The 24,991-nt window shown below is 38.8% G+C and overlaps 2 protein-coding genes across 2 annotated transcripts; both read left to right on the top strand.

Moving 5' to 3' along the window:
• Positions 1 to 424: 424 nt before the first annotated feature.
• On the top strand, positions 425 to 3,381 carry acot20 (acyl-CoA thioesterase 20; the record flags this gene model as incomplete). Its single annotated transcript, XM_079255605.1, has 3 exons — positions 425 to 881; positions 968 to 1,170; positions 2,800 to 3,381. The coding sequence occupies 3 exons, from the start codon at positions 425 to 427 to the stop codon at positions 3,379 to 3,381; spliced, it is 1,242 nt and encodes a 413-aa protein (XP_079111731.1).
• A 3,312-nt stretch (positions 3,382 to 6,693) lies between these two features.
• gpr176 (G protein-coupled receptor 176) lies at positions 6,694 to 24,443 on the top strand (the record flags this gene model as incomplete). Its single annotated transcript, XM_079255040.1, has 3 exons — positions 6,694 to 6,925; positions 18,503 to 18,755; positions 23,219 to 24,443. 3 exons carry the CDS (start codon positions 6,694 to 6,696, stop codon positions 24,441 to 24,443), a joined length of 1,710 nt encoding a protein of 569 aa, XP_079111166.1.
• Positions 24,444 to 24,991: the final 548 nt, after the last annotated feature.

Here is a 24,991-nt window from a genome sequence, read left to right as displayed (position 1 = left end):
ATAAATTTCTTACATTCTTGCGGTTTTATGTCCATTATCTGCCTTTAACTTATTTTAAATTGCTCGGATATTAAGCTTAGTTTGCTCCTGTTTGAAATGAAGCCTTAGTTCATCACTAAACTCACAATATTCATGTAAAGATAAGATTATAAACTGTGTGAGAGCCTATAAGCAAAGATTCTTTGGAAAATTATTATTATTATTTTTTTTGTAAATTATTAATAAAAAAAAAAGTGATTACATTTTATTGTATGGGAAAACACAGTTTTTGTTATATGTGTGTCTTTGTAGAGCAACATAATTAACTCAAACCTTTTTATTGCGTTGACAGATGCAGTGACACCACGGATGTTCCAGCAGGGCTAAAACGAAGATCTGACTAGTAGCAGAAGTAAAGTTACAAATCTCATCCGAAATAACCAAAATGGCATACACACAAGCCCGCGTGAGAATACTCCCCAGTGTACGTTGTCTCTTTGATAAACTGGTGCAGATAAAAGTAGAAGGTCTTGTTCCTCATAAACCAGTAAAGCTGAGGTCCAAACTGGTTGACGATAGAGGCATCGTTTTCAAAGCTTCTGCCCTTTACAAAGCTGATAACAAAGGCCAAGTGGATGTCTGCAGTGCACCCTCTCTGGGAGGAAGTTACACCGGCGTGGAGCCTATGGGACTATTGTGGGCCATGGCACCAGTCATTCCACACACTAAGCTGCTGAAGAAGAATGTGCTCACCCCAACAGTGGTGGAGGTTGAAGCACTGAGTGAGGAGACCGGTGAGGTCTTAGCATCTGAAACCAATGAGAGAGGATACATGACTGAAGGGATGCAGAGAATACCTCTGCAAGAGGGGAAATTACGAGGAGTCCTCTTCATACCTCCAGGTTATCTTTGTCATGGGGCTAGAGTAGAGAAAGATCCATGTATAATAGTAGTTATTTACCTCTGTGCTCTGTCTGTCTGTCTTCAGGAAAAGGTCCTTTTCCAGGAATCATTGATTTGTACACTTTAGGTGGAGGTCTTACTGAACCCAGAGCCAGCCTCCTGGCAAGTAAAGGTTTTGTGGTTCTGGCACTGGCATTTTATCGTTACCAAGGTTTACCTAAAAACCCTCAAAACTGGGATCTGGAGTACTTTGAAGAGGCTTTAACATATCTAAAGGCTCGACCAGAGGTAAGTGTTGACGATTAAAGAACCAATGATAAAAACTTTGCTTTGCTGGTTGTGAAAACAGTTTCCATCCACATTGTATGATTGTATTTAATGTGTCATTATTGTTATCTGCTGACTACTTCAAGATGTCACAACTAGGGATAAATGAAAGAAAAATACCAGATAAATCTATTCAAATAATTGGAGGACCAGACTCTTAATATGGAGGACAGTTCATTGATGTGCTTCCTTCTTTTTATTTCATGTGAAACCTAACCAAGCTTCTCATGCAGAACAATGTTCTGCTTGGGTGATGAAAAATAATAACAGGAATAGTTAGCTTTTGTTTATTGACACCTATGACAGGTTGAAGTCACTAACTTTGTGTAACGACACGCTCCAAGACCGCTATTTTCCATTTTAAATGGAATTTATTTATTCAGACAGGACAATGTGAGTAAATGCAAAACTAAATTTCTATCCACAAAAAAAGTTAAAATCAGAAATATTAAATTAATAGTCGTTAAAGTAATTAAAACAGTCCAAATAAATACAATATAGTAACATCATAATACATATCATAGTCCAGTACTATAAGAACTAAGGCACTCGCCTGCCTAAGATATACCTTACAATATGCAATACCAGTCAAAAGTTTGGACACACTTTCCATTGGATTTAATGGGAAAGTGTGTCCAAACTTCTGACTTGTAGTGTATGTAAAATTCTTAATAATTATAAATCTGATCACGGCTACATGGTGAACTCTCCACATATACAATGGACCTATACACAAACACACCTTTACTATCACCAGGTGGTGCAAATCAACATGGTACATGCTATCTGCAACCCCGTTTACACACACACACACACACACACACACACACACACACACACACATACACTCAATGGCCAAAAGTATTCACTCATCTGCATTTACATGCATATGAGCTTTAGTATATGAAATTAAGTCTAGTTCTTTCTTTATTTATTAAATCTGTCTGCTGCTGAATTTACATATTATTATTGCTGGACCTGACAAGAGGGGGTGGAGGCAAAGCATGTGGGAGAGTGAACAGAGGAGAAAAAAAGTGAAGGGAAGAAACAAAGCGGCAACACACACCAGATAGAAAATAAAAGCATCAGCTGTTCACACTAAACAGACAGAAACCGCCATCTGCTACAGCTGTAAGGAAACAGAAACCACCTGCAACGTTTTCAAGTAAAACAAAGCTGACTGTTACCTGGAGCATCCAGAAAAAGACAGACAAGCTGGAAAAACACTAATCATGAATTATGAATGTGCTAAAAGTTTTTCATTTGGGCTTGAAATGAATTGGAAGTGAGGTTTTCTCTGTAGTGACCGCTAAACTATGGTACACGTTGCCACCACAGACGGACAAAAGAGTTTGACCAAATGTGGTATTGTATTATTGCCTAAAAAAAAAGCCTCTCCTAGCCATTTCAAGGTTAACAAGTCATACATTAAATTTCTTCAATGATTCCTTAAGATTACAGTACCTTGTTTTTAATTAAGTAGAATCTTTTGAATTTTTAACCATGTTTTGAAAACTCAGAAACTTATGCTGATGCTGAATGTTTGTCCATAAGCTGTTACACACCAGTAAAACTTTCCTTTCCATTCAGGTGGAAGGACCTGGGATTGGGATCATATCCATCTCTCTTAGTGGTGCTCTAGCCCTGGCCATGTCCTCTTTTCTCCCCGGGATCATTGCAACCGTCGTTATAAACGGTTGCAATGCAAATACCGTGATTCCTTTGCACTACAAAGACGTTGTAATACCTCCTCTTGAACCGATCATAAAGAACGTTAAAATCACAAAGTCTGGGCTCCTGGATATACGAGACGCCTTACCAGACCCTGCCTTGGAGAAGAACAGGGCATCTTTGATTCCCGTTGAACGTTCCAGCTGCCAATTCCTCTTTGCTGCCTCTGAGGACGACCACAACTGGAACAGCGCTTTTTTTGCCAAGCAAGCTGCAGAGATACTTCGAAAAAACGGCAAAGAGTCATTTCAGCTGGTGACCTATCCGAAAGCCGGACACTTTCTGGAAATCCCTTACATGCCTTATTGCCAGTCTGGGTTTCATGCAGCTGTAGGGAGGGAGGTGGTGTTTGGTGGGGAACCAAAAGCCCACTGTGATGCTCAGCTGGACCTGTGGGAAAGAGTCCAGCAGTTCTTTTCAACCCACTTGGGCAACAAGTGAACTTGTTAGCGGTCAGTGCTGTAGAAAGCGTACTGAGCATCACGGGGTGGTTGTTCTTAGCGATCCTCATTTCCTGTAGCTGCATATCAGTGGAAATGCCAGGAATATTGAATAACACTGCGGGAATGTTCTTATTCAATAAAGTAGGAGTCACATGATGCAGTGCAACAAAAACATGTTTTTCTATGTAAAATTCTTAGTGAAAAGAAAAACAGATATTCTGTCTTGTCATAGCAGGTGAATTTAATGCTCTAGATTAGCTCAAGATCACCTGTCAGTGTTGTTGAACTTACTGGTGATGCATCATTTTCACTTCAGTTGTCATTTTAAGACGACACAAAATCCCTTCAGTGAAATGCTCTTCATGCCTCGAGAGACAACTGCTTTCATGTGAGATGGCAGGAGAAGAGGCTCTTAGCTATCTGTCTGTGTCTGCAACACGTTTGCACCAAATAACATTCTTCACAGGTAACCTTTGTCAACAATGGCAGCTCCTATCAAGTGACTGGTTCTATGTGTTTCTACTGTTTGGTTGAAGTTTAAATGAGGTCTTGATAGATCAATGTTTCTTCTGATAAACTGCTAAGGAGGCGATTTGAAGCGCCTTCTGTGAAACTGCACTTATCCATGCAATGTTTTCATTCAGGCAACTGTAATAATGTACGGTGTCAGTCATAGTTCTGTTATTTATTTAGAAAACTTGGAGCTATTTCTTATTATTTTGAAGTATTTTGTATGAAAAGGTGATTTCAAGGAAACTGAAGTTTGAAAACAGCTGAAGAAGTCGTCACCGTGATTAACACAACAGAACTTTACAACAGTATTGTACAGTAATGAGTTTCGACCAGCTCAGAATAGATTGCGTGTGAAGTATTAAATTGCAGATTTTGCACAGCCTTTGTTGACTTTATTGTCTTACCCATAATAATAAATAAATAATACAAGCGATAATTTCCAGAGAAAATAACAGCTGACCGTTACTGAATGTGCAGCTAGGATTGCTGCAAATCAAATGAAAGCTGTTCAGAGTGATTACTTTTATAGATCTGTCTTCTGATGGAAATGGACAATTCCAGGATGGGGGTCCCTCAGGGTGGGCAACTCCGGTCCTCTAGGGCCGCAGTCCTGCAAGCGTTAGGCGTGCAGCAACACACCTGACTCAGAGCAATGGTTAATTAGCAGACTAGTGTAGAGTTTAATGTCCAGCTCTGCACCAATCTGCTAATTACGTCTGATGTGTGTAAGGTGTGGTGCAGCAGGGAAACTCTGAACACTTGCAGGACTGTGTCCCTTGAGGACCCCTGCCTCACAGTGCGTTCCTCCGTTACTGTTCTAACGTCTGTCAGAATCAGCGTTAAGACTTACTGAAGCTCTTCTGACAAAAGCATCTTTTAAAAACACTATAGTGTATTTTTCTCTACCTTTTAACCTGTTTTTACAGGTTTCAGTCATGTGAAAGCTTAGGAAACAGACTCGACTGTCACAAGTAGCTGCAGCTAAAAACACAGGATTTTACTGGGAAGACCTGCTGTGGGTTACGCCAGACTGGTATCTGCTTGAAAGAATGGAGTTTAATTCAGTAGCTCTTTTTACTAGAGCTGTGACAATATGCTTTTGTCCCAATTCGATTCCGATTTTTTTGGGTGCTGACTCGATTTAAATTGCAACTCTAAAAATTCTTTGATTTGCTGATTTTTGTTGATTAAAAACAAAACAAAAAAAAGTCAAACTTTTTTTGAGAGTAATTTTTCTTGATTTCAGTAAGGAAAAAACAACGCAGTTGCCAGATTATCATTCTGCTGCTGTATTTCCCACAAAGACGAGTAAAAAGATTAATAAAACAAAAAAATGACAAAAATGTTTAAGTGGATTAATTTTAATTGAAAAAAAAAAATCTAATTTTTAACCAAAAAAAAAAAAGATATTAAAATTGTGAAACAAAAAATGCAGATTTTCGATTTTTCAATTCAATTTTTCCACCCCTACTTTTTCCCCGTTGTCTCACATGGACACACATGAAGTCTTCTAAGATCAAATGTTTGACAAGGAATACTCAGTTTTCTTGAAACCACCTCTTTTTTTTTTTTTTTTTTTTTTTTTTTACTTATTTAACAAACTGTTTAACTATTGTCAATGTCAGAAAACGTTTTAGCATCAGTAAAAGCACGAGTTCAGATTGTTCTGTATATATTGGGAATAAAAGTTTTTTTTCATTCATGCATATCATTTCATTTTTCTCTCCCTTTAACATTACTACTAAAGGTACCATATAACAGGCATGATAATGTAAAATCTCAGATGAAGTATAAAGTGTTTTGCATCACAGAGGTATGTTCTCTGCTGCTTTTGGTATTTTCTTCAAACCAAAGAGGAATGTGACAAGCAGCTGTTGGAGCACACACTGAACAAGACAACAGCAGCAGTGTAAAAAAAATGAAACCTGATGCTAGGTTTGATCACCTTTTTTTTTCCTTCAATGAAAGCTTTACAATGTGATGAAAGGCTTTCAGTAAAAATGTGTTATTTTCTGCGTAGTTTATGGGAATTTGTACCACCTACCTGACCTTTATTAGGCAGTGATTTGGTCGCGATGCTTGTCATTCATAAGATTCCGTAGAGTTTCTTGGTGCTACAGGAATAGGAGGGGCTCTCCTCAGTCTTGCACCTCATGCTGAGAAATATGCAGTTGCAGTCTCCCCCCACACCATCCAGTCTACCAGGAGGCAGCCCCTGACTGTGCGCCTGGCAGCGGCATCGAGAGTAGCAGCCTACCAGCACCAATGTTTTATTTTTTTCTGGATGGGGAGGTGATGGAGCTGCGCTTCATTCCCGGAATAGACACTTCACAGCCCGGTGTGTTCGTACTTGTAGGTGGGTTCAGTGTTGGGGAGCACCCTCCATCCAGCAGCCAGGGTGCGCATGGCTTTCACTGACTCCAATTTCCACCATACATCCCTGCTGGACAATGATGGTGCGTGCTGCTGAGGGGTTCCGTCTCCTTGTGCTTTGATAAAAGACTATTATGTTGTTTTTATATGTATGTATTTACTGACAAAAGATCATCGGATTGCTGGCAGCAGCGCGCATCGCTTCCATCTCCATCCATCCCACATCTACACTGACATTAAGGCTTCATAATCTTTGACATTTAGGCTTTGTTCAGTTTTTCCTTTTGCATTTACAACCATTTACCACGATCAGTGCACCAGGTCAGAAATGTCCCTTCAATGTGGGCAGCTCACGTCCTGCCAGTTTTCATAAAAAAAAAAAAAAAAAAAAAAAAAACCATCGTCGGGATCTCGGTGAATCGGGATGGATAACTGGAGCCGGCGGACAGCAACTGTTGGGGACGCTGCAGTAAATTTCACAGCAGCCCACCTCTGGCTGGGTCTCCTAAACGCCTCCAGCCCGTCCACCGGGTGGGACAGCAGCCCCCCTGCAGAGGGGAGCGGACCGGACGAGCAGCAGCGCCTCATCCGAGAGCAAACCTACCGGGACTTCACCACCACCGTCCAGGTTTTCATCCTCATCGGTTCCCTGCTTGGTAAGTCCAATACAAACCAGGCTTTAAGATGAAACCTCCCATGCTGCATGTTAAACTGCTCCATCTGAGCATTCAAGGTAGCATTACCCCCCTCCTTCAACCACCACCTACAAATTTATCAACAACTGGGTCACAGCTTAATTGAAATTATGTGATGCAAATGCAGCAGTGATCTAAACCACCATCCCACCATAAGACAGCAACAATTATTCTACAATTATCATATAGATAACTTAATGCTGTTTGGTTTATTATTGTGACATAGAGATGTGATAAATAAATAAAAACATCTGTTATATCCTCAGAAATGTTGCTAGAGACATGAGTTTAGGCACGTGGTTGATAAAGGTGTAGTCAACAAACCCTCTTTTGACCAGACTATCTTATGCACTTTGAAATGGTGTGTTCAAATCCAAACACAAATATCAGGGGATTTAAATATGTAAAATGACTTTAGACATGCACACATTACAAACTGCGCAAAAATGAAAATTTTCCCCACAAGATTCTTGCTCTCAACCCTGCAGATGGGATAGTTTCCTTTTTCCAAATAGGTTCCTGTGCTTACTAATGATAAAATGCATTGGTATTAGATTGCATTTGTGCGCACATCAGTTTCTATTTGCCTGAATGTTACTTAACAAAACCGAGGCAGAAAAACTAATGTACCATTAAAACTGTGTTTCCACGGGTGCTATGGTACTTTACTCCACATACACAACTGTTATATTTCTGTTGCCATTTTTTACTATGATGTCTCCAAATGAACAAACAACTGTGTGAACCTTTAAATCTGCAGAACCATCTTTGTTTTATTAGTGCTAAATCACCATTTAGGATAAAAAAAAAAATGCATTCAAATGCAGCAAAAGAAGTTAACATGTAGTGCAGTGAGGCTGTTGCTTCATTTGAGGCATGTCTATGATAACCACCGTCCAGTCATAACTGTTCTTGGTGTTTGAAGTCATCTCTTTGCCCTGGTTGGCCACTAGATGTTCTTACACACTGTACCTTTAATGGTGTATCTTTCTTAATGATGTGTCATATTGGCTTTGATGGTTTCTGTATTCTCCCAGTCAGATCCACCACTGCTTTGTAACACCTGCTTCCAAAAGAATAAAGTATTAAAAGAGAAGCCTCAAAAATTTCCAAACCAGCTGGTGACAGTGGTTATTCCCATTTCTTATACATCTAACCTCACCAGTACACCTATAAGCCCATTCCCTGCTTGTTCCTTTCCACAATTGTGTTGTCATACTGGTTTACAGCAAACTACTGGATGTAAAATTGAGCTACACCGGTTCAATTTAAATGGGCAAGCAAAGATTTAAATAGAATTTGATCCTTTTTTCTATTAAAAAAAAAAAAAAAGATAGACATTTAAGCTGGCAATCTAAATAAGAACATCCAAATATTTCATTTATAAATTGGGATATTGACCATATGTTTAACCATTTGTAAGCAGAACGTATGGAGCCTGCTGCTGTTGCTTCTGATGTTCATAAAGCGAGGAGGGAGCTGTGTGAGTTGATGGACAGCAGCGGCACACCAGCCTCACGTGGTCTGGGCTTTTCCATCCTCTCCATCGTACTGGCAGCCAGAAACATAATCATCCTACTGAAAATGAGCACCGCAAACAAATGCGTCATTTGTTACCAATATGGCTGTGACATCCTGTGACTCCACTGCTGAAAAGACACTCAGCCTCTGTTGCTTGTGTTGTTTAGAGAGCTATGAACTCGGAGAGACGCTGGACGTTTCACAGAGTGCCCAAACACATCATTCATTATGATGAAACATATTGCAACTGGCACAAAAAAAAGGGGGGAAAATAAGGACTAAATGGCGATTGCTTTGACTCAAAGCCACCTCTTGCTATGCAGTGCAATGTGGTAGTGTCAGAAAAGCATGAAAGTCCTCTGGCAGCATGACCTATTATGCCTTTTTTCCCTTTATCATGTGTATTTGTTATGGAACATCACAATAAACAATCATTCTGGCCTCAGAGTTATTACCAGAAATATCAACACAGTCCAGTTGGTTTTTCAGACGGGCTCTTGTAGTCAACATGTTGGATGTACACGAGTTAGAAAAAGTTACATAGCCATTATATAGAAAATCAGGAAAGCAATATATATGAATTTATTTTATTTTGAGCCTCACAAAATCTCTTGCAGGCCCATTCAGGATTTTCTCTTGTGAGCAAAGTTTAGCAAGATTAAAATATAAACAATTTAGCAAGTCATGGAGTTCATCATTTGGGAGCTAAAAGGAACAGTGAGATAAAATGACAACATGTCTAGTGGGTTCAACATCTAAAATGCTAATCTGGTGTGAGTATGCATACATTTAGCCATTTAGGCTACGTTCACACTGCAGGTCTTAATGCCCTCTTCTGCATTTTTATTTGCTTAGATCCACTTAATTTCATACAACCACCATCAGACTCTTGTGAGAACAATCTACGACCCTGAAACGAGCCGCGTACGCAGGGAAAGACGCAACATTGCACGCAGCACGCTGTAAATATGTGCATACACATGTGGAGCATGGATCAGGTTCAAAGTCGTCCAGCCGGGGCGGACAAGATTCTGATAAATTTTATTTTATACATTCAGACTTGCCGCATCCTGCCTCCTCTGGCTCACAGTCATGATATCCGTCTTCCTTCCAAGATGTAAAAGTCGGATGAACCGTTCAGACTGAGGTTGCTTTGAAAAACATTGGATCACATATGAAAGCAGCCTGGGTTGGATCTGAACAAAAGAAAAATAGATTGTGCTTTTCAGAATATCATGAAAAGATCATATACTTTTCACATATGAGCCAAGAAAGCCGAATTTTTGCTACTTTTGTCTGAAGTGTGAATGCAACCTCAGTCTCCATGAGTGAGGAAACGCCTCTGTAGAGCATATAACAAATCTGTTAATGACAATAAGACTTAAAATGCAAATGAATGATGATGCAAATTTAATCAAAATTTTTGATAACAAATTTTCTTTCCAAGTGTAAATGGCTGCATGACCATTGATCATGTGAAGGAAAAGTATAGCATCAAAAGCGGCTTTAATTTGACCACTTCTTTCTATTAAATGTTCATTATAAGTCTGATTAGGGCTTCTTCATCTGCAGGCACCATTGAGTACAAAAATTAAACCAAAAAAGAGTTTTTGTGCCATGTGAAATCTCAGGCTCCATCTTTTTTCCTATCTTTAACAGATTTTAAATGCATTTTTGTATATTTATTTAGTAAGTACTGCAGCAACTGGCATAAAAATGTCATGAAAAGGTCTAAGAATAAATGCAGTCTGGGTGTTTTTATCCTGTCATATGAATCATGAACATGAATGAATTAGTGAGGAATCAGTCTTGTTGCTGTATAAATTAGCATTTTATGTTCTGAATAATTTGAGATTCACGAAGCAATGGAGATTTGGCTGGAAAAGCTTCTAGCATAAAACGTTTCTCGACTTTAGTTCTGGAGATCAGGATTATTGTCCATTGTGAGGCAACCTGCTAAAAAAACCAAAACAAAACACACAGCAGGCAGAGAAATGACTGTGGCTTTAATGTTAGGTTCCTGTTTTAATGTTATGTTGTTGTTTGGTTTAGTTTAGGCACTAAATTTGTTATGATTTGGCGTCATAGCAACTCAGTCATGTGGTTTGGATTGAATCCACCACACTTTAAGTCCCTGACTAAGCATGAAGCAAACTGGGAGGGCCTTTTGCATCTCTGTCACTTCCCTTGCAAACGAGACAGAGATATACAGTCTGTAGAGGTGAGGAAACATTTTGACCCGATGTATTTCAAACCGCATGTTCACATGAAAAGTCTCACTGTGGCTTTAGTCAGTGATGATTAAATTCTGTCAGTGATATGGATGGTTCACGGTGTTGCTGTATACTTTACACTAGTGTTAACTTACTCTCCTCCAGGGATCAGAAGCTATAGATGCATTATTTTTTGCCTTGTAGCTGAAATGTTGTAAAAAAAAAAGTGTCTCCATTCAAACAGATTTTAGATATTTCAGTTAAGCAAATATTAAGTATGTGCTGAGTGACTTCACAGTACAGAAATATGACAGGCATGCTTATTAACGGGTTGACCTGTTAAAATTAAACTGTATGTTATGTGAGATTGCATTCAAGCAAAAGCATGACTTTATGTTGTTTGACCTGTTGTATAAATGATGTTTAAGACCTTCATTGCCACAGCAATGTTCTTCATTACTTATTCCTTCTCCTCCATTTCCATTTCTTCTTTACTTAATGATTATTTAGACATACCTTTATAACAACACATATTTAATACCGGTAGGTTCCCTACATTAACAGCTAATCTACAGACTTGATCTTGGTAAAAACAAGGAACGGCAAGATCTTTTCAGAAATCATTAGAATTGTGAAACTGTTCATGGTTTGATGAAAGATGAGGAAAATATTAAATCTAACATATAGCTGTTTGTGAGCTGCTGCTTTATGTGGTCCACCAGGCTGCATTCAATAACTCTGAGTGATGAAATTAAAGCATTTACTAGCTGGTTGTTCCCTGTAATCCCATCTCCCCGATCCAAAATCAACTGGTGGAGCAGGACATGTACTCTCCAGTTCTACTAGTAGGATCAAAGGGATCACAAATCGGTCTTCCAGTATGACTCAATTTAACCAGTATAAAAATACAAGGATGTTCTGCAAAGCTTATGCTGCTGTCTGGCCTTTTTTTTCTACAGATAAACAAAAAGTAAGGAAATTGATATGTGGTGGGTTCATGAAAATGTTGACAAGGCTGTTGATTTCTCTTTTAAAAAGTACCAAATCTGTGAAGAAAAGTTGTGGGACGAGCAGCAGAGTTGAATATATGGGCTGTGTTCTTGGAAAAACTTAGCAAATCTTCTCTCCCAATGCCAACAACTTGTTCTGCTACTGACTGCTGTTATTGGTTTGGCTGATTGAAGTCTAAAGTCACAGAACATGTTGGCAATTTAACATTTTATTCATTTAACAGTCACAGACCTCAGTGTCACTTGGAAAAGTCAACACAGCCTGGCACCTCCTCCTCATGATTGTGACCCACATGGTCACACACTGCTGTAGGATGACATACAATTATTCAGCCAGCATGTGTCACAAGTCCATCAGTGCTGGTATGGTGGACTCTCTGGCATGACCAGCATGCCCAGGCTATCTCATCTTTTTCACTCCTAAATTCAGGAGACAGCGAAGCCTGCTCAAATTGCACAAAACCTAAAATTGCAAAAAAAAACAAACAACAAAAAAAAAAACATTATGGAAACACCAACATTACAAAAAAAGAACAAAAACAAAACAAAAAAAAAACCAAAAAAAAACCCCGCTTAATTATCTGTAAAAAGATTTTACCCTCTCAAAAGGTGGTTTTTCAGACTTGTCAATTTAGAAGTATTTCACAATAGTGTAATGGAAACAAGTTTTCTGCATTTATGTGTCTAGGGACATGATGTAGTGAATCACGCGACCAGTTTATTTCAGTGAAACATGATAACAAATTAAATCAAAATGCAGTTTTCTAACTAATTAGAAAGAGGAACGAGTCAGAAAAGGCTTTGAAAAGCCGTGGCAAACCTCTGCAAAACCTGAAATAATGCTACGGAGCTACCTTGTGAAAACTGCAATTCAGCAGGATGAGGTTTAATGAGAGTTGCAGATCATGTGTTAAACATAGTTCAGTGGAAACACCTGCAAATCGCATTTGTAATTTATCAAAATTTTAGAAACATCGCTTTTATTTTATGAAAAACTAATGGAAAAACAGCTACAGTCATCTTGGAGGAAAAGAGTACATTCCCAGATGGTATTTGCAGACACCTTTTGTAATTGTTCAAACAAATAATGTGATATGTCTCTGTCTTAGTTCAATATATTTCATCTAAAAAGGAAAGAAAACATACTATTTCCACAATCTTGACTTTATTTGTATTTCTTTTTACACTGAATAAATGCTCAATAAGTATAGTAAACAGTTATTAATATTACAAATGTTTGGATTACAGTTTAGACTACCTGTAAAGTTTATTAACAAATAATGTTTTCACGGCGCGAATGGCACTGCATGACCCTGTAAAAATGCTGTGTGCCTGCTGGCTCTAGTCCTGTTCAGCTCATTCATAAAGCAAGTCTGTCACGGAAAATGAAGCAATAACATCGGCAGCTGCTAAAAGTGTTAATGATGACTCACACTTTCAATCTTAAGAGTGTTTGCTGCTATCTTTAGACACCTGAACTCATCTTGCCTCTCTGATAGCAGCAGCCTATTAACACCATGGAGAGATGACACAACTGACCTACCGGGATTTTTTTTGTCTTTCATTGTTGCTAACTGTTGTTGGACTGCCATTTATAGAGGGGAAAAGCATTCATGCTTTGTGTTTACTCTTTCTCTCCATTGGCTGCTGCGAATATGGTTGCCAAGATGTTTCTGCGGTGCCAGGTGAATGTATTAAGGCTCAAAAGGACAGAGTGGTTTTAGAGATAAAACAAGGTTTCACTGTAAAACAAAAGACGAAGGCTGTGTCTGAATGCCACACTATTCCCTGCATAGTGCCTTATATAGTGGTCATGGCATTTTCTAGGGTGCCTGAATGTCCAGAGTGAAAAAACGTAGAGCACTAAAAATTACCCACAATGCATCTTGAAAAGTAGGGAGGATTGATGGTCACTCGACAGGTCAGTATGGACCACAATGCATTGCGGGCAAGAGCTCAAAAGTGACACAATCATTAAAGCAGGTTAAAAAACTATAGATTATTCATTTTATATTGTTATTTATTAAATGCATATGCAACAAAGTGAGAATAAAATACAATATAAGAAAATAAGATATTTTTACACAAGGTTGAAATAGTGACTGGCGGTTGCCGTGGTGGCAGTGGTAGTTATTTGATCTTCGACAAGGAGAAAATAGCCCGCTTCTTGTCCAAATTGCCAACAGAATGAGTTTGTTTTATCGTGGGCTATATAATGTAGCCCTATGTAGTAAATGAGGGGTTTGGGAATAGTGTGGACACTCGGACACGGCCTAAGTTAGCTGGTCACAGTTGTGTCTGTGCTCGATAAGCAATCAAACCAGCTACACATGTTTAATGCAGGTGGGAAACTTGACAATGATTCAGAACAACATGTGTTGAAGCTGTGATCCCACACATCACAAACATTAGCCGGTCGATGCTAGATTGTGTCGAGGATTGTTTCTGTCACTCATCTTGGGTCATGAAGCAATGTCAGGTTTCCGCACCTTTAAGCCAAAACTACTACATTACTGGTAAGTTACTATGTAACCAAATTCTTCAACCAAACAATGTAATTTTTTTCTTTGCTAGCTTGCTAGCAGGTTAAAATATTTATGTTAAAAAAAGGGAACATATCGACCCACCACTCTTGCAATTATTGATTGAACCTGCAAATTGAACTGCAGCCTCCAGAGTGTGGCAAATTTATGGTTACGTCTGAAACACAATTATTAGTTAACTGCTTTATTACCTGGGATTTGTGACATTTTTACTTGACTTGTGTGATTTCCTTTCTTCGTTACAGTTCTATTGCTCTGTTTGTGTGCTGTCATTGCCATTTGCAGTACTTCTGTCGAGTCTGCAGAGATAATTACGAGAAATGGTCCAAAATTATTGGTTGAACAGTATATTTTAACTACACAGTGGAGTTGTTATGATCATGGCATTTTGTCTTGCAAATAGGTATGCTACAAAGGTTTTAATAGCCTTAAATAGATTTATATGTTACAGTTTAATAATAGTAAATGGAAAACCTGATTTCCCCTTCAAATCTGACAAATTGTCTTTTATAAGATATGAGTCTTTCTCATTTAACTTACAGCTGTCATGGAGGGACTTTGCTGTTTGATTTTAGGGCTAAATGAATTATGTTAAAGTCAAAAGGTGTTCATTGAACTGCGACTAGTCAAAAAGTAGTGAATCGCCTGACCACAAAAGCAACACAAACAAATTAAAACAAAATTTCCTTCCAGTTTGTTTTCAAGTGGATGCTTAAAAATGATGGTAAAAGGCAACAGCCATTAAAATATAAATCTCAAAACCTTACTGGTGAATGTAATCCTGTGTTGAATGCTGCAATATTGATGATTTAGTCCATTTTTAGAGCTTAAATGAAACATTTTTACATTTTCTGAAATGCAGGCTTTTGTCCAAAAATATTGTTTTTATTTGTTACTTCAGAAAAGAACTGCTAAAAAGGTCAGGGTCCATGCATGAATGCAGAGCACCGGGTTCACACAGCAAACAGGACATTTTCATTTGTATCATGTTCAAATTCAAACAGATTTGGTCTTTATATTAAAGTAAAGCAACTTACTGAACTGTTTCATCAACATGTACTGGTATATGCTCTTGAATGTTGTTTCAAAATGTTCAGTCAGGACAGTTCTGAAAGCATTGATCCTCTGTAGGACTTTTATGCTGCCCCACAAGTAGCAACAGTAAATACTTCATACAGTATACCAGTACAACCTGAGCCTGTTTGCCACAAGCATTCACTTTATGAATTCTGCTCTCAAAACGAATATTTGTGCTCATCTTAATATCTCATGTGAATCACCCTCCCAGAATGCAGTGTGTTTCATCAATTAATACAACATTTGGGCTTCCCCAGACTGTTTCTATATGCTGCTCTCTAACAATTCATGTTCTTGAAATCCTGCATTTTTAATCAAGCATTTCATGTTCTGCTAAAAAAAAAAACTTGTTCCAGCTCCATCTTAAACCTCTCCGGTCTCATTTCTTAAGATGTATAATTGATTGTTGGTTAGCTTTGTACTACTTATGTATTAAAAGCATCTTAATAATAGAGTTTGATTGATTTGAGACCACTCAGCCTTGTGATGAACTGTCATAAGTGAGTGCACCACAGGATGCTTAAAATTCACCTTTTAAAATCAAATTAATCATAATTAACCTCATATTTATGAAGAGGCCTTGACATTAAACGGCATGATTTGCACCTGCACAAATGGCTTCTTTAGATTTGGATGTAATTGATTTTTTCCCCCTGCAGGGAGAAACACTATGCAACACCTAATCATAACATCTTATAATTGTGATTTTAATCAGCTCTCTGAAAAACCCTCATTTAAACCAGAGGTTTAAACTGAATAATTCGTTGTGCATCTGTAAAGGAATGTTGTTTTCATGCATAACATATTCCCAGTGCTGACCTCATCCGAAGTTCATATTCTGATTATGTTTCAAATAGAAAATTACATTCATATTGCCATTAAGATGTTTCGTAAAATAACTCCACAAATTGTACATTTATTGTTGCAACGTTTATACACATCCTTTACATAATATTCCCTTATAATATTAAGTGTTGTTTAGTTTTCTCCCTGGATCCAAAAGTGTCTTTTTCCCATAACTATCCTATTGTGGGCAGACTGAGGGAAAGTGTTGCATGTGTGATGAAAAATCTGCTCATCCATAGTAATACATGTATTTGTATGCATGTCTACATAATTTAATATTTTGTATGAAATTAATGGTTTTATTTTGATTAAACTGAAGTGTGCTGCCCACACAAATAAAAAATAAAGTACGCTACAAAGAATTGTCACTACAGTGGTACCCCGAGCACCGAATAGTCATTTGAACACTTGCAGTCTTGTGGTGTCCCACCACAGACCAGGAGAAAGATCATGCTTTTTCTTGTTTTATTTATGCAACATTTCCAATACCACCGGTTCAGCCCAAAGAACAGAACATGGCTCCGTAACAACAACATAAGAATATAAAATAAAACAACAGGAATAAAAAGAAATGTCTTTTTCAGTAAAACATCCATCTTCTATGCCTGGTTATTCCAGTGCAGAGTGACTGGATCCAGTATGGCAGAAACAGCATGGTTCACTGTGGACAGACCACTAGCCCATCAGTCAGAGACACACAACCACTCACACTCGCTCCGAGGGAGAATTTAGAATCACTAATTCACCTAATAAACATGTTTTTGAATTGTGAGAGGAAGCCGGAGTACTCGGAGCAAAGCCATAGATAGATAGATAGATAGAAAAATAGATAGCTAGCCAGCTAGAGAGATAGATAGATAGATAGATAGATAGATAGATAGATAGATAGATAGATAGATAGATAGATAGATATTCAAATGGGTTTAATGCAGAGATGGTGATCTCCTCTCACACAGGGTGGAGTTACTGTACAGAGTTATTGTAAAGTGAGAGAAATACTGTCCTTCCAGTAGTGGGTGGGATGAGTTGTCCATGATGGAGACCAGTTTGTTTAGAAACCTTCTGTCTCTGATTATCTCCAGTGTCTAGTAGTTGTTTCCAATAATCACGCCAGCTTTATGGGTCAATTTATTGATCCTGCTTGCCTCCCTGGAGCTGATTGCTGCTGAAAAATATGCAAACTCACTCAGCACAATTCAAACAACGAACCTTCCTGCTGCGAGGCAATGGCGATAACCACCATGCAGACCCAGGTGTTATTTAGGCCTTCACATTTTATTCCTCAATAATTTTCCACTTCTGTTGATCTTTATTTTATTCCCTTTCTGCAAAAACCTGAGACAGCAGGATTGTGTCAAATCTGAGCTGGTCTGAAGTTGCTATGGATATTTCAGAGGGATAATTTGATAATGCAGATGAGGAATTAATTTTGATTCCAGCTCCATGTACAATCTTAACTCTTAGCTACCATTTATAAACGAGTATTTTCAGTGACTATGGTGTATCTTATTATAAAGCAGTGAAAACGACCCTGCCTGAGCCAACTTTTCCTCTGGTTAGATAATGCTAAAATGAATATTTGTCATACTCAAATCAAATCAAATCAAATCAAATCAAAGATACTTTATTTATCCCCGAGGGGAAATTCAAGGTTCAAGCCAGCTCATCCAAGGTTAGACATACAGACATTTACATTTGACAAGTTTACAGAACGAACTGATACTTAGGTCCTGCAGCCAGTTTTACCGGCGCTGACTTATAAATGAGGAAAGATGTCATGAGGAAGGATGGGTGGGTGTTGAAAAAAAAAAGAAGTGTCTACACTTCACCCAAAGGGGAAGGATAAGGATACTATTGCCTTTTTACATTTTAATAGTGGTAGTTTTATTGGCAAAATCTCTGTAGTCTGTAGCTGTTTAAATTCATATTTGTCCTTTAAAGCCATCAGGGAGCCAGATTTCTTCTGCAGTGGCTTGAAAACACAGAGTATTGAAGTTTTTTCTCTTCTGCAGCAGATAGCTCCCACACAGCTCTGACTGAGAACATTAATATGAGCATATGAAGTAAACAGCATAAATCATTGCTGTTTGAAATGCTGTATACAGTTTACAGCAACAACTGTTGGTGCATCACATTTCAAGGACTGGCTGGATAGTTTTGTATAGTAATGTATCATATTTAAGTTTTTCCCTGGAAACCTTCAGCATCAAGTCAGCTTGGTTGCTTTCCAGGATCATGTGCCACCTGGTTCCAAAACCGATCAAACTAATTTATGCACTAAGTGTGATTTTATTTCCACTTATGTCCTGCTCCTCCTTCTCCTTACAGGTAACGCCACTGTGTTGTGGTGCACATGCTGCACGAGCGTCTTCAAATCTGTGACCAATCGGTTCATCAAGAACCTGGCGTGCTCTGGCATCTGTGCCAGCCTGGTGTGTGTACCTTTCGACGTGGCCCTCGGAGCCAGCCCTCACTGCTGCTTGTGGCTTCACACTCTTCTGTTCTGCAAAGCCCTCAAATTTCTCCATAAACTCTTCTGCTCCGTCACTGTGCTCAGCTTCAGCGCCATCGCTCTTGACAGGTAAAAAAAAAAAATCCCAGAAACCTTGTTCATGCATGGAAAAGCTTGAAATTAACTTTTTACAAGGGACTTTTTTTTTTTTTTTTTTTAGCTTTGTGTCATTTTTACCTTAATATCTGACCACCATTTTAGTTTTGCTGCCACATATGGATGGCTTTCTTTTTTTTTTTTTTTTTTTTTTGTCAAAAAGCTTTTCTTAAAGACTAAAATTTTATTAAATGTAAACTAGACACCAGGGAGAAATTTACTATAGTTTTGGACAATTATAGGAAAAAATAAATTTGTTCTAAAGCTGCAATTTAAAATACATAAAATACAGATGGATATTTTCTCTGCTTACTTTCCTCAAATCACAGCTTTAGTCCGAATAAAATCAAATTAGAATTTTTGTTTGTGCATTTAGGGTTCATTTTTCTTTTAAAAATTCCAAATTATGTTTCATGAAAAACAATTTGTTTTCTGTGTGTGATTTGGTTTTTCTAATCACTGACATAATGTCATAAAATAGGCATTTAAAAGTTGAAATGTTTAAAATTAGTTTCCATTAGGAGTAAAGTCGATTGAGCAATTTATGCAAAAAAGTGAAAAGGAAAAACTACCTGCAGTGTTTTGGGTGAAATGATTGTTTTGTCCTCTAATGAAACGGTAGTTTTGAATTGTAGCTAAAATTAACATATTTTCAAAGCATTCATTCATTCATTCATTCATTTTCTGAACCGCTCATTCCAATTCAGGGTCGCGGGGAAGCTGGAGCCTATCCCAGCCGGCTTTGGGCGACAGGCAGGGTACACCCTGGACAGCTCGCCAGTCCATCGCAGTATTTTCAAAGCAGATGAAGCAAAATAAATAAATAAATAAATAAATAAATAAAAGCCTCCTGTTTTCTAATGCAATTAAACTGAAATGTGTTTGAAAAAGGCTAGAGGGCCTCTCCCACTCACTTCACTAAATTTAGAAAGAGTGCTTCAGAAAAATTGATCCTTTAAAATCAACTGCATGATCACTTCATCAATGCATTGGTCCGCTGAGACGGCTCAAGTAATTCTCTTAACACTTATGAAGCAGCTTCAAATGAGGACAGAACTCTTGAAAATTGTTGTTTATGTTGTTGAAAAAGTCCTTTCCAGCCATCAACACCCTGTGGTGTGGATAAGAGGGGTGGAAGATTTGATCGATAGAGCACGTGTCCCAGGCCTCCCTGCAGTGCAAAGTGCTGCAGCTAAAAGCCGCCAGCAGCTGTGCCCACATAGCCAGACACATTTTCCAAAAAGTAATGGTGACTGAAGACCTATCTCATCTGAAAGATATATTTATAGATTATTCCAGCTATCACTATTTCACTGTGCTAGTATTTGTCAAAGCTTTTTTCATTTTTTAAATTTTTTTATTTTTAGCTTTTTTCCTCATAGCTGTCTGGGCTTTACCAAACATTTTTTCATTGGAATAATCTTTGATAATCTAAATTTCATATTTCTTGTTTTATTGTTAGATTGTTTAAATATTTATTATATTTTCCTCTAAATTTTATTTCTTTAGATTAAGCTTAGTCAGGCTTATCATTTTCCTACTTGGTAGATTGTCGCCTGGAATTAACATTAATTATATCTATTGTTGTGCCTCGTTTAATTAACAGAGCATGTCTACAGTGGAAAAAAAGACAAAGACAAAATATTAATCAGGCAAATTTCAAAAGTTAATAACTGCAGCACTTTCAGTTCAGTTTAATCAGAATGAAACCCTTAATATCATACAAAATACACTGCTCAAAAAAATAAAGGGAACACTAAAGTCACATGTTGTAGATCTGAACAAATGAAATATTTTCATTAAATACTTTGTTCTTCCCACAAAATCACACAAAAATGATCAATGAAAATCAAATGTATCAACCCATGGAGGTCTGGATTTGGAGTTATACTTAAAATTTAAGTGGAAAAACACACTACAGGCTGATCCAACTTTGATGCAATGTCCTTTAAACAAGTCAAAATGAGGCTAACCAAAGAGCTAAAAAAAAAAAAAAAAAAAAAAAAAAGAATAAGAATATAAACATGGCAGACACAGAGCAGTCAAAAAGGAGCAAATCAGGAACCAAAATCTGAACAGAAATACAAAACGCAAGAAAGCCAAACACGAACAAAAGAAGAAGAAAAAAGGGAGTAATGACTGATTCCAATCAGGTGTGGAAAAGTGGGATAATCAATAAACAGAAAACAGCTGTGAATCGAATATGGAAAGCAAAAATCACAGAAATGAGCCGAGACACAAAATAATTTCTAAATTAGACTTGAAAAAAAAAGAAAGAGAAAGAGAACTGTAGATTGTAAAAAACTGACATTTAACACACCTGGATGAAATAAATGGCTCCTTAACAGGCTCTGTTGTGTTGGTGTAAATCATGCGGAGCAGAGGCTCCAGAGGGCCTGGATCGAGAGCCACTGCTATAGAACACAAGTTCCTTTATGCATTTACTATGATCACCAAAAGAGTGAATCACATCACATCAGGTATTTCTGATCCTGCTGATGGAGGGACCTTATGTAGACATCACCACCAGTAATGCATTTTCTGCAACAGATGATTCTTTTTCTCCCAATAAAAATTATTGTCAAAGTTTTTTGGGCTCTAGTGACCTTTAAATGACTGAATCCCAAAGTAGAGGAAATGGTAGAACTAGGGATGAATGAGGTCAGAGAGTGAAGAAAATGAGATGAAGCAAAAGGGCTCGCGGCTGCGGTTTAAATCGGCTGACTCAATCAAAGAAGTGCAGCCTTTGTAGAACGGATGTCTGCGCAACAATTAAACTAAATGGCACTTAAAAAAATGTCAGTTTTAGACTCATCTGATCAGACCACCTTCTTCTATATGTTTTAAATGTCCAATGACTTTTTGGTGAACTTTAAATATGCTTTTTAGTTTTCCAAAGCTAAGTTTGTCATAACTAAGTCGCTCTTTCAAAAGCTAAATGGAGATGTTGAAATGACGGTAAGCCAGATGAAAATGTTGGTTGTTAGTGAAACCCACAATCCAAAGAATCTGCTGGTTTTTGTTCTGATGTGAAATAGTTTTTACTGCATAACGCTAACACTACATCAGGACATCCAGCTCCTTGAGGTCCACAATCATGCAGGTTTTCCATGTATCCCTGCTCCAACACACCTTACTCAAATTAATCAGTCATTTTGCAGGTGTGTTGGAACAGGGATACATGAAAAACCTGCAGGACAGCGGCCCTCAAGGAGTGACTTTGGACATCCCTTGAGCTAAATAAATATGAGATTGCCAGATTACAAAACCTTCGCTCTATCCTGCATAGAAAAGCAACATTAGCATCTAAAATTCCTGCTGTAAGTCTGTTTTAAAAAATCCTTGTTATTTGTCAAATATGGAAAGATGAATGATTAAATCTCATTTAGCAACATTAAAAGGCAAACACAGGCCCTTACAAGATCAGCAAACACTCAAAATACAGGTGATAAATGTGGGTTTCATTTGCTTTTGTTATTGTTGCACGCAGACAGCTGCAGCTAAATCTCAGCCTGATGAGTTGGCTCCATAGCAACTACTGTAAGACTGATATCAAACCAATTAATAATTAATTCTTTAAGATTGTAATCAAAGCACTGCAGCACAGTTAGAGACTCATGCACATATATTTATACTGCAGTACAGTTTAGACACACAGTTCTTATTTATGCATTTCTCTTCTGTATAAATGAAAGAAATGTAGTTGTGCTGTTGCACATTAAAAAGCACTTATGTGCTTCAACCAAAGATAAATTGAAATATTTTCAGCCCATTTCTAAAACAAGTGATATGATCAAATTTATGTGCATATGTGAGTCATTTTTATCTTTAATTCCTCTATAAGTTCCTGTTTTTCATTTTATTAGAATATCAAAACACCTCAAAAACTGGTAATTACAAATAATATCAGTAAACCTTTTTCATGCAGTAACATCGTGAATGTGTCGAGAGGCTGCAGCATAAACCTGCAGCTATGTAATAATTTCGCTCTTCCGTCTTTTCAGTAAAACCACTCGAAGCTCACATGTGTGTAAGTGTACATTTTAATATCCGATTTGTCTGACTAGCTTCATCCGCCCACATGAATAGTGGAAAATGTTTTTTTCAGCACCAGGTGCTCCAGCTTGTTATTGATGGGTGCATTTTAGACGCGCTCACTTTAAAAAAAAAAATCCTCTCTGTTTATCTGTATTTGCGTGTAAAGCATCTTAGGAGAGATTTTCATAAGCTCCATCAGCGTGACTGCATTCAGGCAACGCTTGACTCAAACAAAAGGCCCCCTTTATGCAGCAGAACCAGCTCTCAGCACCAGCAGGATCCTAAAACCTGTTCCAGGTCATTTCATTTTTCACACCAACTGTGACATGTCACAGTTTCTCAAGCCTTTATATCAGCTGACCCACTTGTTTTGTTTTTCTTTTGTTGTTTTTTTGCAGATATTATTCGGTGCTGTACCCTTTAGAGAGAAAAATCTCTGATGCGAGATCTCGAGATCTGGTCATCTATATCTGGGTCCACGCGGCTGTGGCAAGCCTCCCTGTGTTTGCGGTGACCAATGTGACAGATGTCTACGTTACATCATCCTGCTCCGATGACCATGCCCTCTCCCTGGGTCACACGGTGTATGTGTTGATCTACAACGTCACCACGGTGATCCTTCCTTTGGCCCTGGTCTTCCTGTTCATGCTTCTGATCCGCAGAGCGCTCAGTGCCAGCCAGAAGAAGAAGGTGATCATCGCGGCGCTGCGGACTCCACAGAACAGCATCTCCATCCCTTACGTGTCCCAGAGAGAAGCTGAGCTGCACGCCACCTTGCTGGCTGCTGTGCTGGCTTTCTCCGCCTGCTGCACCCCCTACGCGGCGTTGGTGGTCTACCGCACCATTTTGGCAGACGCTAAAGAGCTGCCTGTCTCGCTGTATCTAACCGCCCTCTGGCTCCCTAAGGTGTCCCTGCTCACCAACCCTCTACTGTTTCTCACCATTAACCGCTCGGCACGCCACAGCTGGCTGGAGCTGCTAGCCAGGATCCACAGACGTTACAGCCGCCGTAACGCGGTCAGCACCGGAGGTCTGGTCTCTTTAGGGACGGAGGGTGCAATCGGGGAGCCCGTGGGGCTGGAGACAGCTGGTCGATCAGGGAGCCAGCTCTTAGAGATGTTTAACATTGGCCAGCAGCAGATATTCAGACCATCTGAAGAGGAAGAGGAGAAGGAGGATGTGGAGAATGAGATCCCCTCTCAAGGATCAGGAGGCTGCTCGGCTCCCAAAGAGGACCAGAAGGCTAGATCAAGACTCGGGAGCCTGAGAGGTGATATGAACACAAAAAAAGACCCTGGAGGAGGGCTGGTCATCACCAAGGAAGTCCCTCCTGCAATAGCAGCACCCCGGGCGTCTCCGGTTCACTCATGTGCTTATACCTCCTCATCCCAGGTGGCGCCTGCGACACCAACAGAGGCAGAGGACTCCCCACAGTTTGGTTTTGGACCATTTGAACTGCCTCCTCAGTGGTTACCTGAGACCAGGAACAGCAAGAAGCGGCTGCTGCCTCCACTGGGTAACACACCTGAGGAGCTGATCCAAACCAAGCTACCCAGGCCGCGACCTGAACGCCGGATTAGCAGGAACAACAAGGTCAGCACGATCCCCACCGTAACCCCATGATCCACTCTACTGGCCTCTGATCTGCTCACTGGAAACAAACCAGTGCTTTGTATCCCTCTTGGATCAGCAGGCCTTTGCAAGATTGAGATCTCGGGTTTTTCTTTTTTTTTTTATGGCTGATTTGAAGATTTTTGCTTCAGATTTTTATTTGTTGCCAATATGAAAGTTCAGGTTTTCCAGTGAACCAAGTCAGTCGCCCGAGGCACCCAGTTTTCACACAAGAGAGAAGTCAGTCTGCTTTTAAATATGTATTAATGGAAGAAACACATTTGTCAACATGTTTCACAGATTTGACTTAGTTTTATAACGGAGGAAATCTGCAGTGACTGCATGAACCTTATGAGAAAAACACAACAAACTCAGACTCTCAAAGGGATGCACTGACACACAATTAGGTAAGACTACTGAACCTCTGAACAAAACCTCTTGTAAGAAGAATATGCTGTGACTGAACTCTGTATGTGACAACATCGAAGTCTTTTCACTTATCCATCCATGGGACTATTTTTAATGACCATGTTTTGCTAGTTTTACTTAAATATTTGGGA

This window comes from Telmatherina bonti, assembly GCF_933228915.1.
Source record: "Telmatherina bonti genome assembly, chromosome: 16".
Lineage (NCBI taxonomy): Eukaryota > Metazoa > Chordata > Actinopteri > Atheriniformes > Telmatherinidae > Telmatherina > Telmatherina bonti.
The sequence above is the reverse complement of the archived record's forward strand: the minus strand, read 5'-3'. Positions and strand labels throughout refer to the sequence as shown.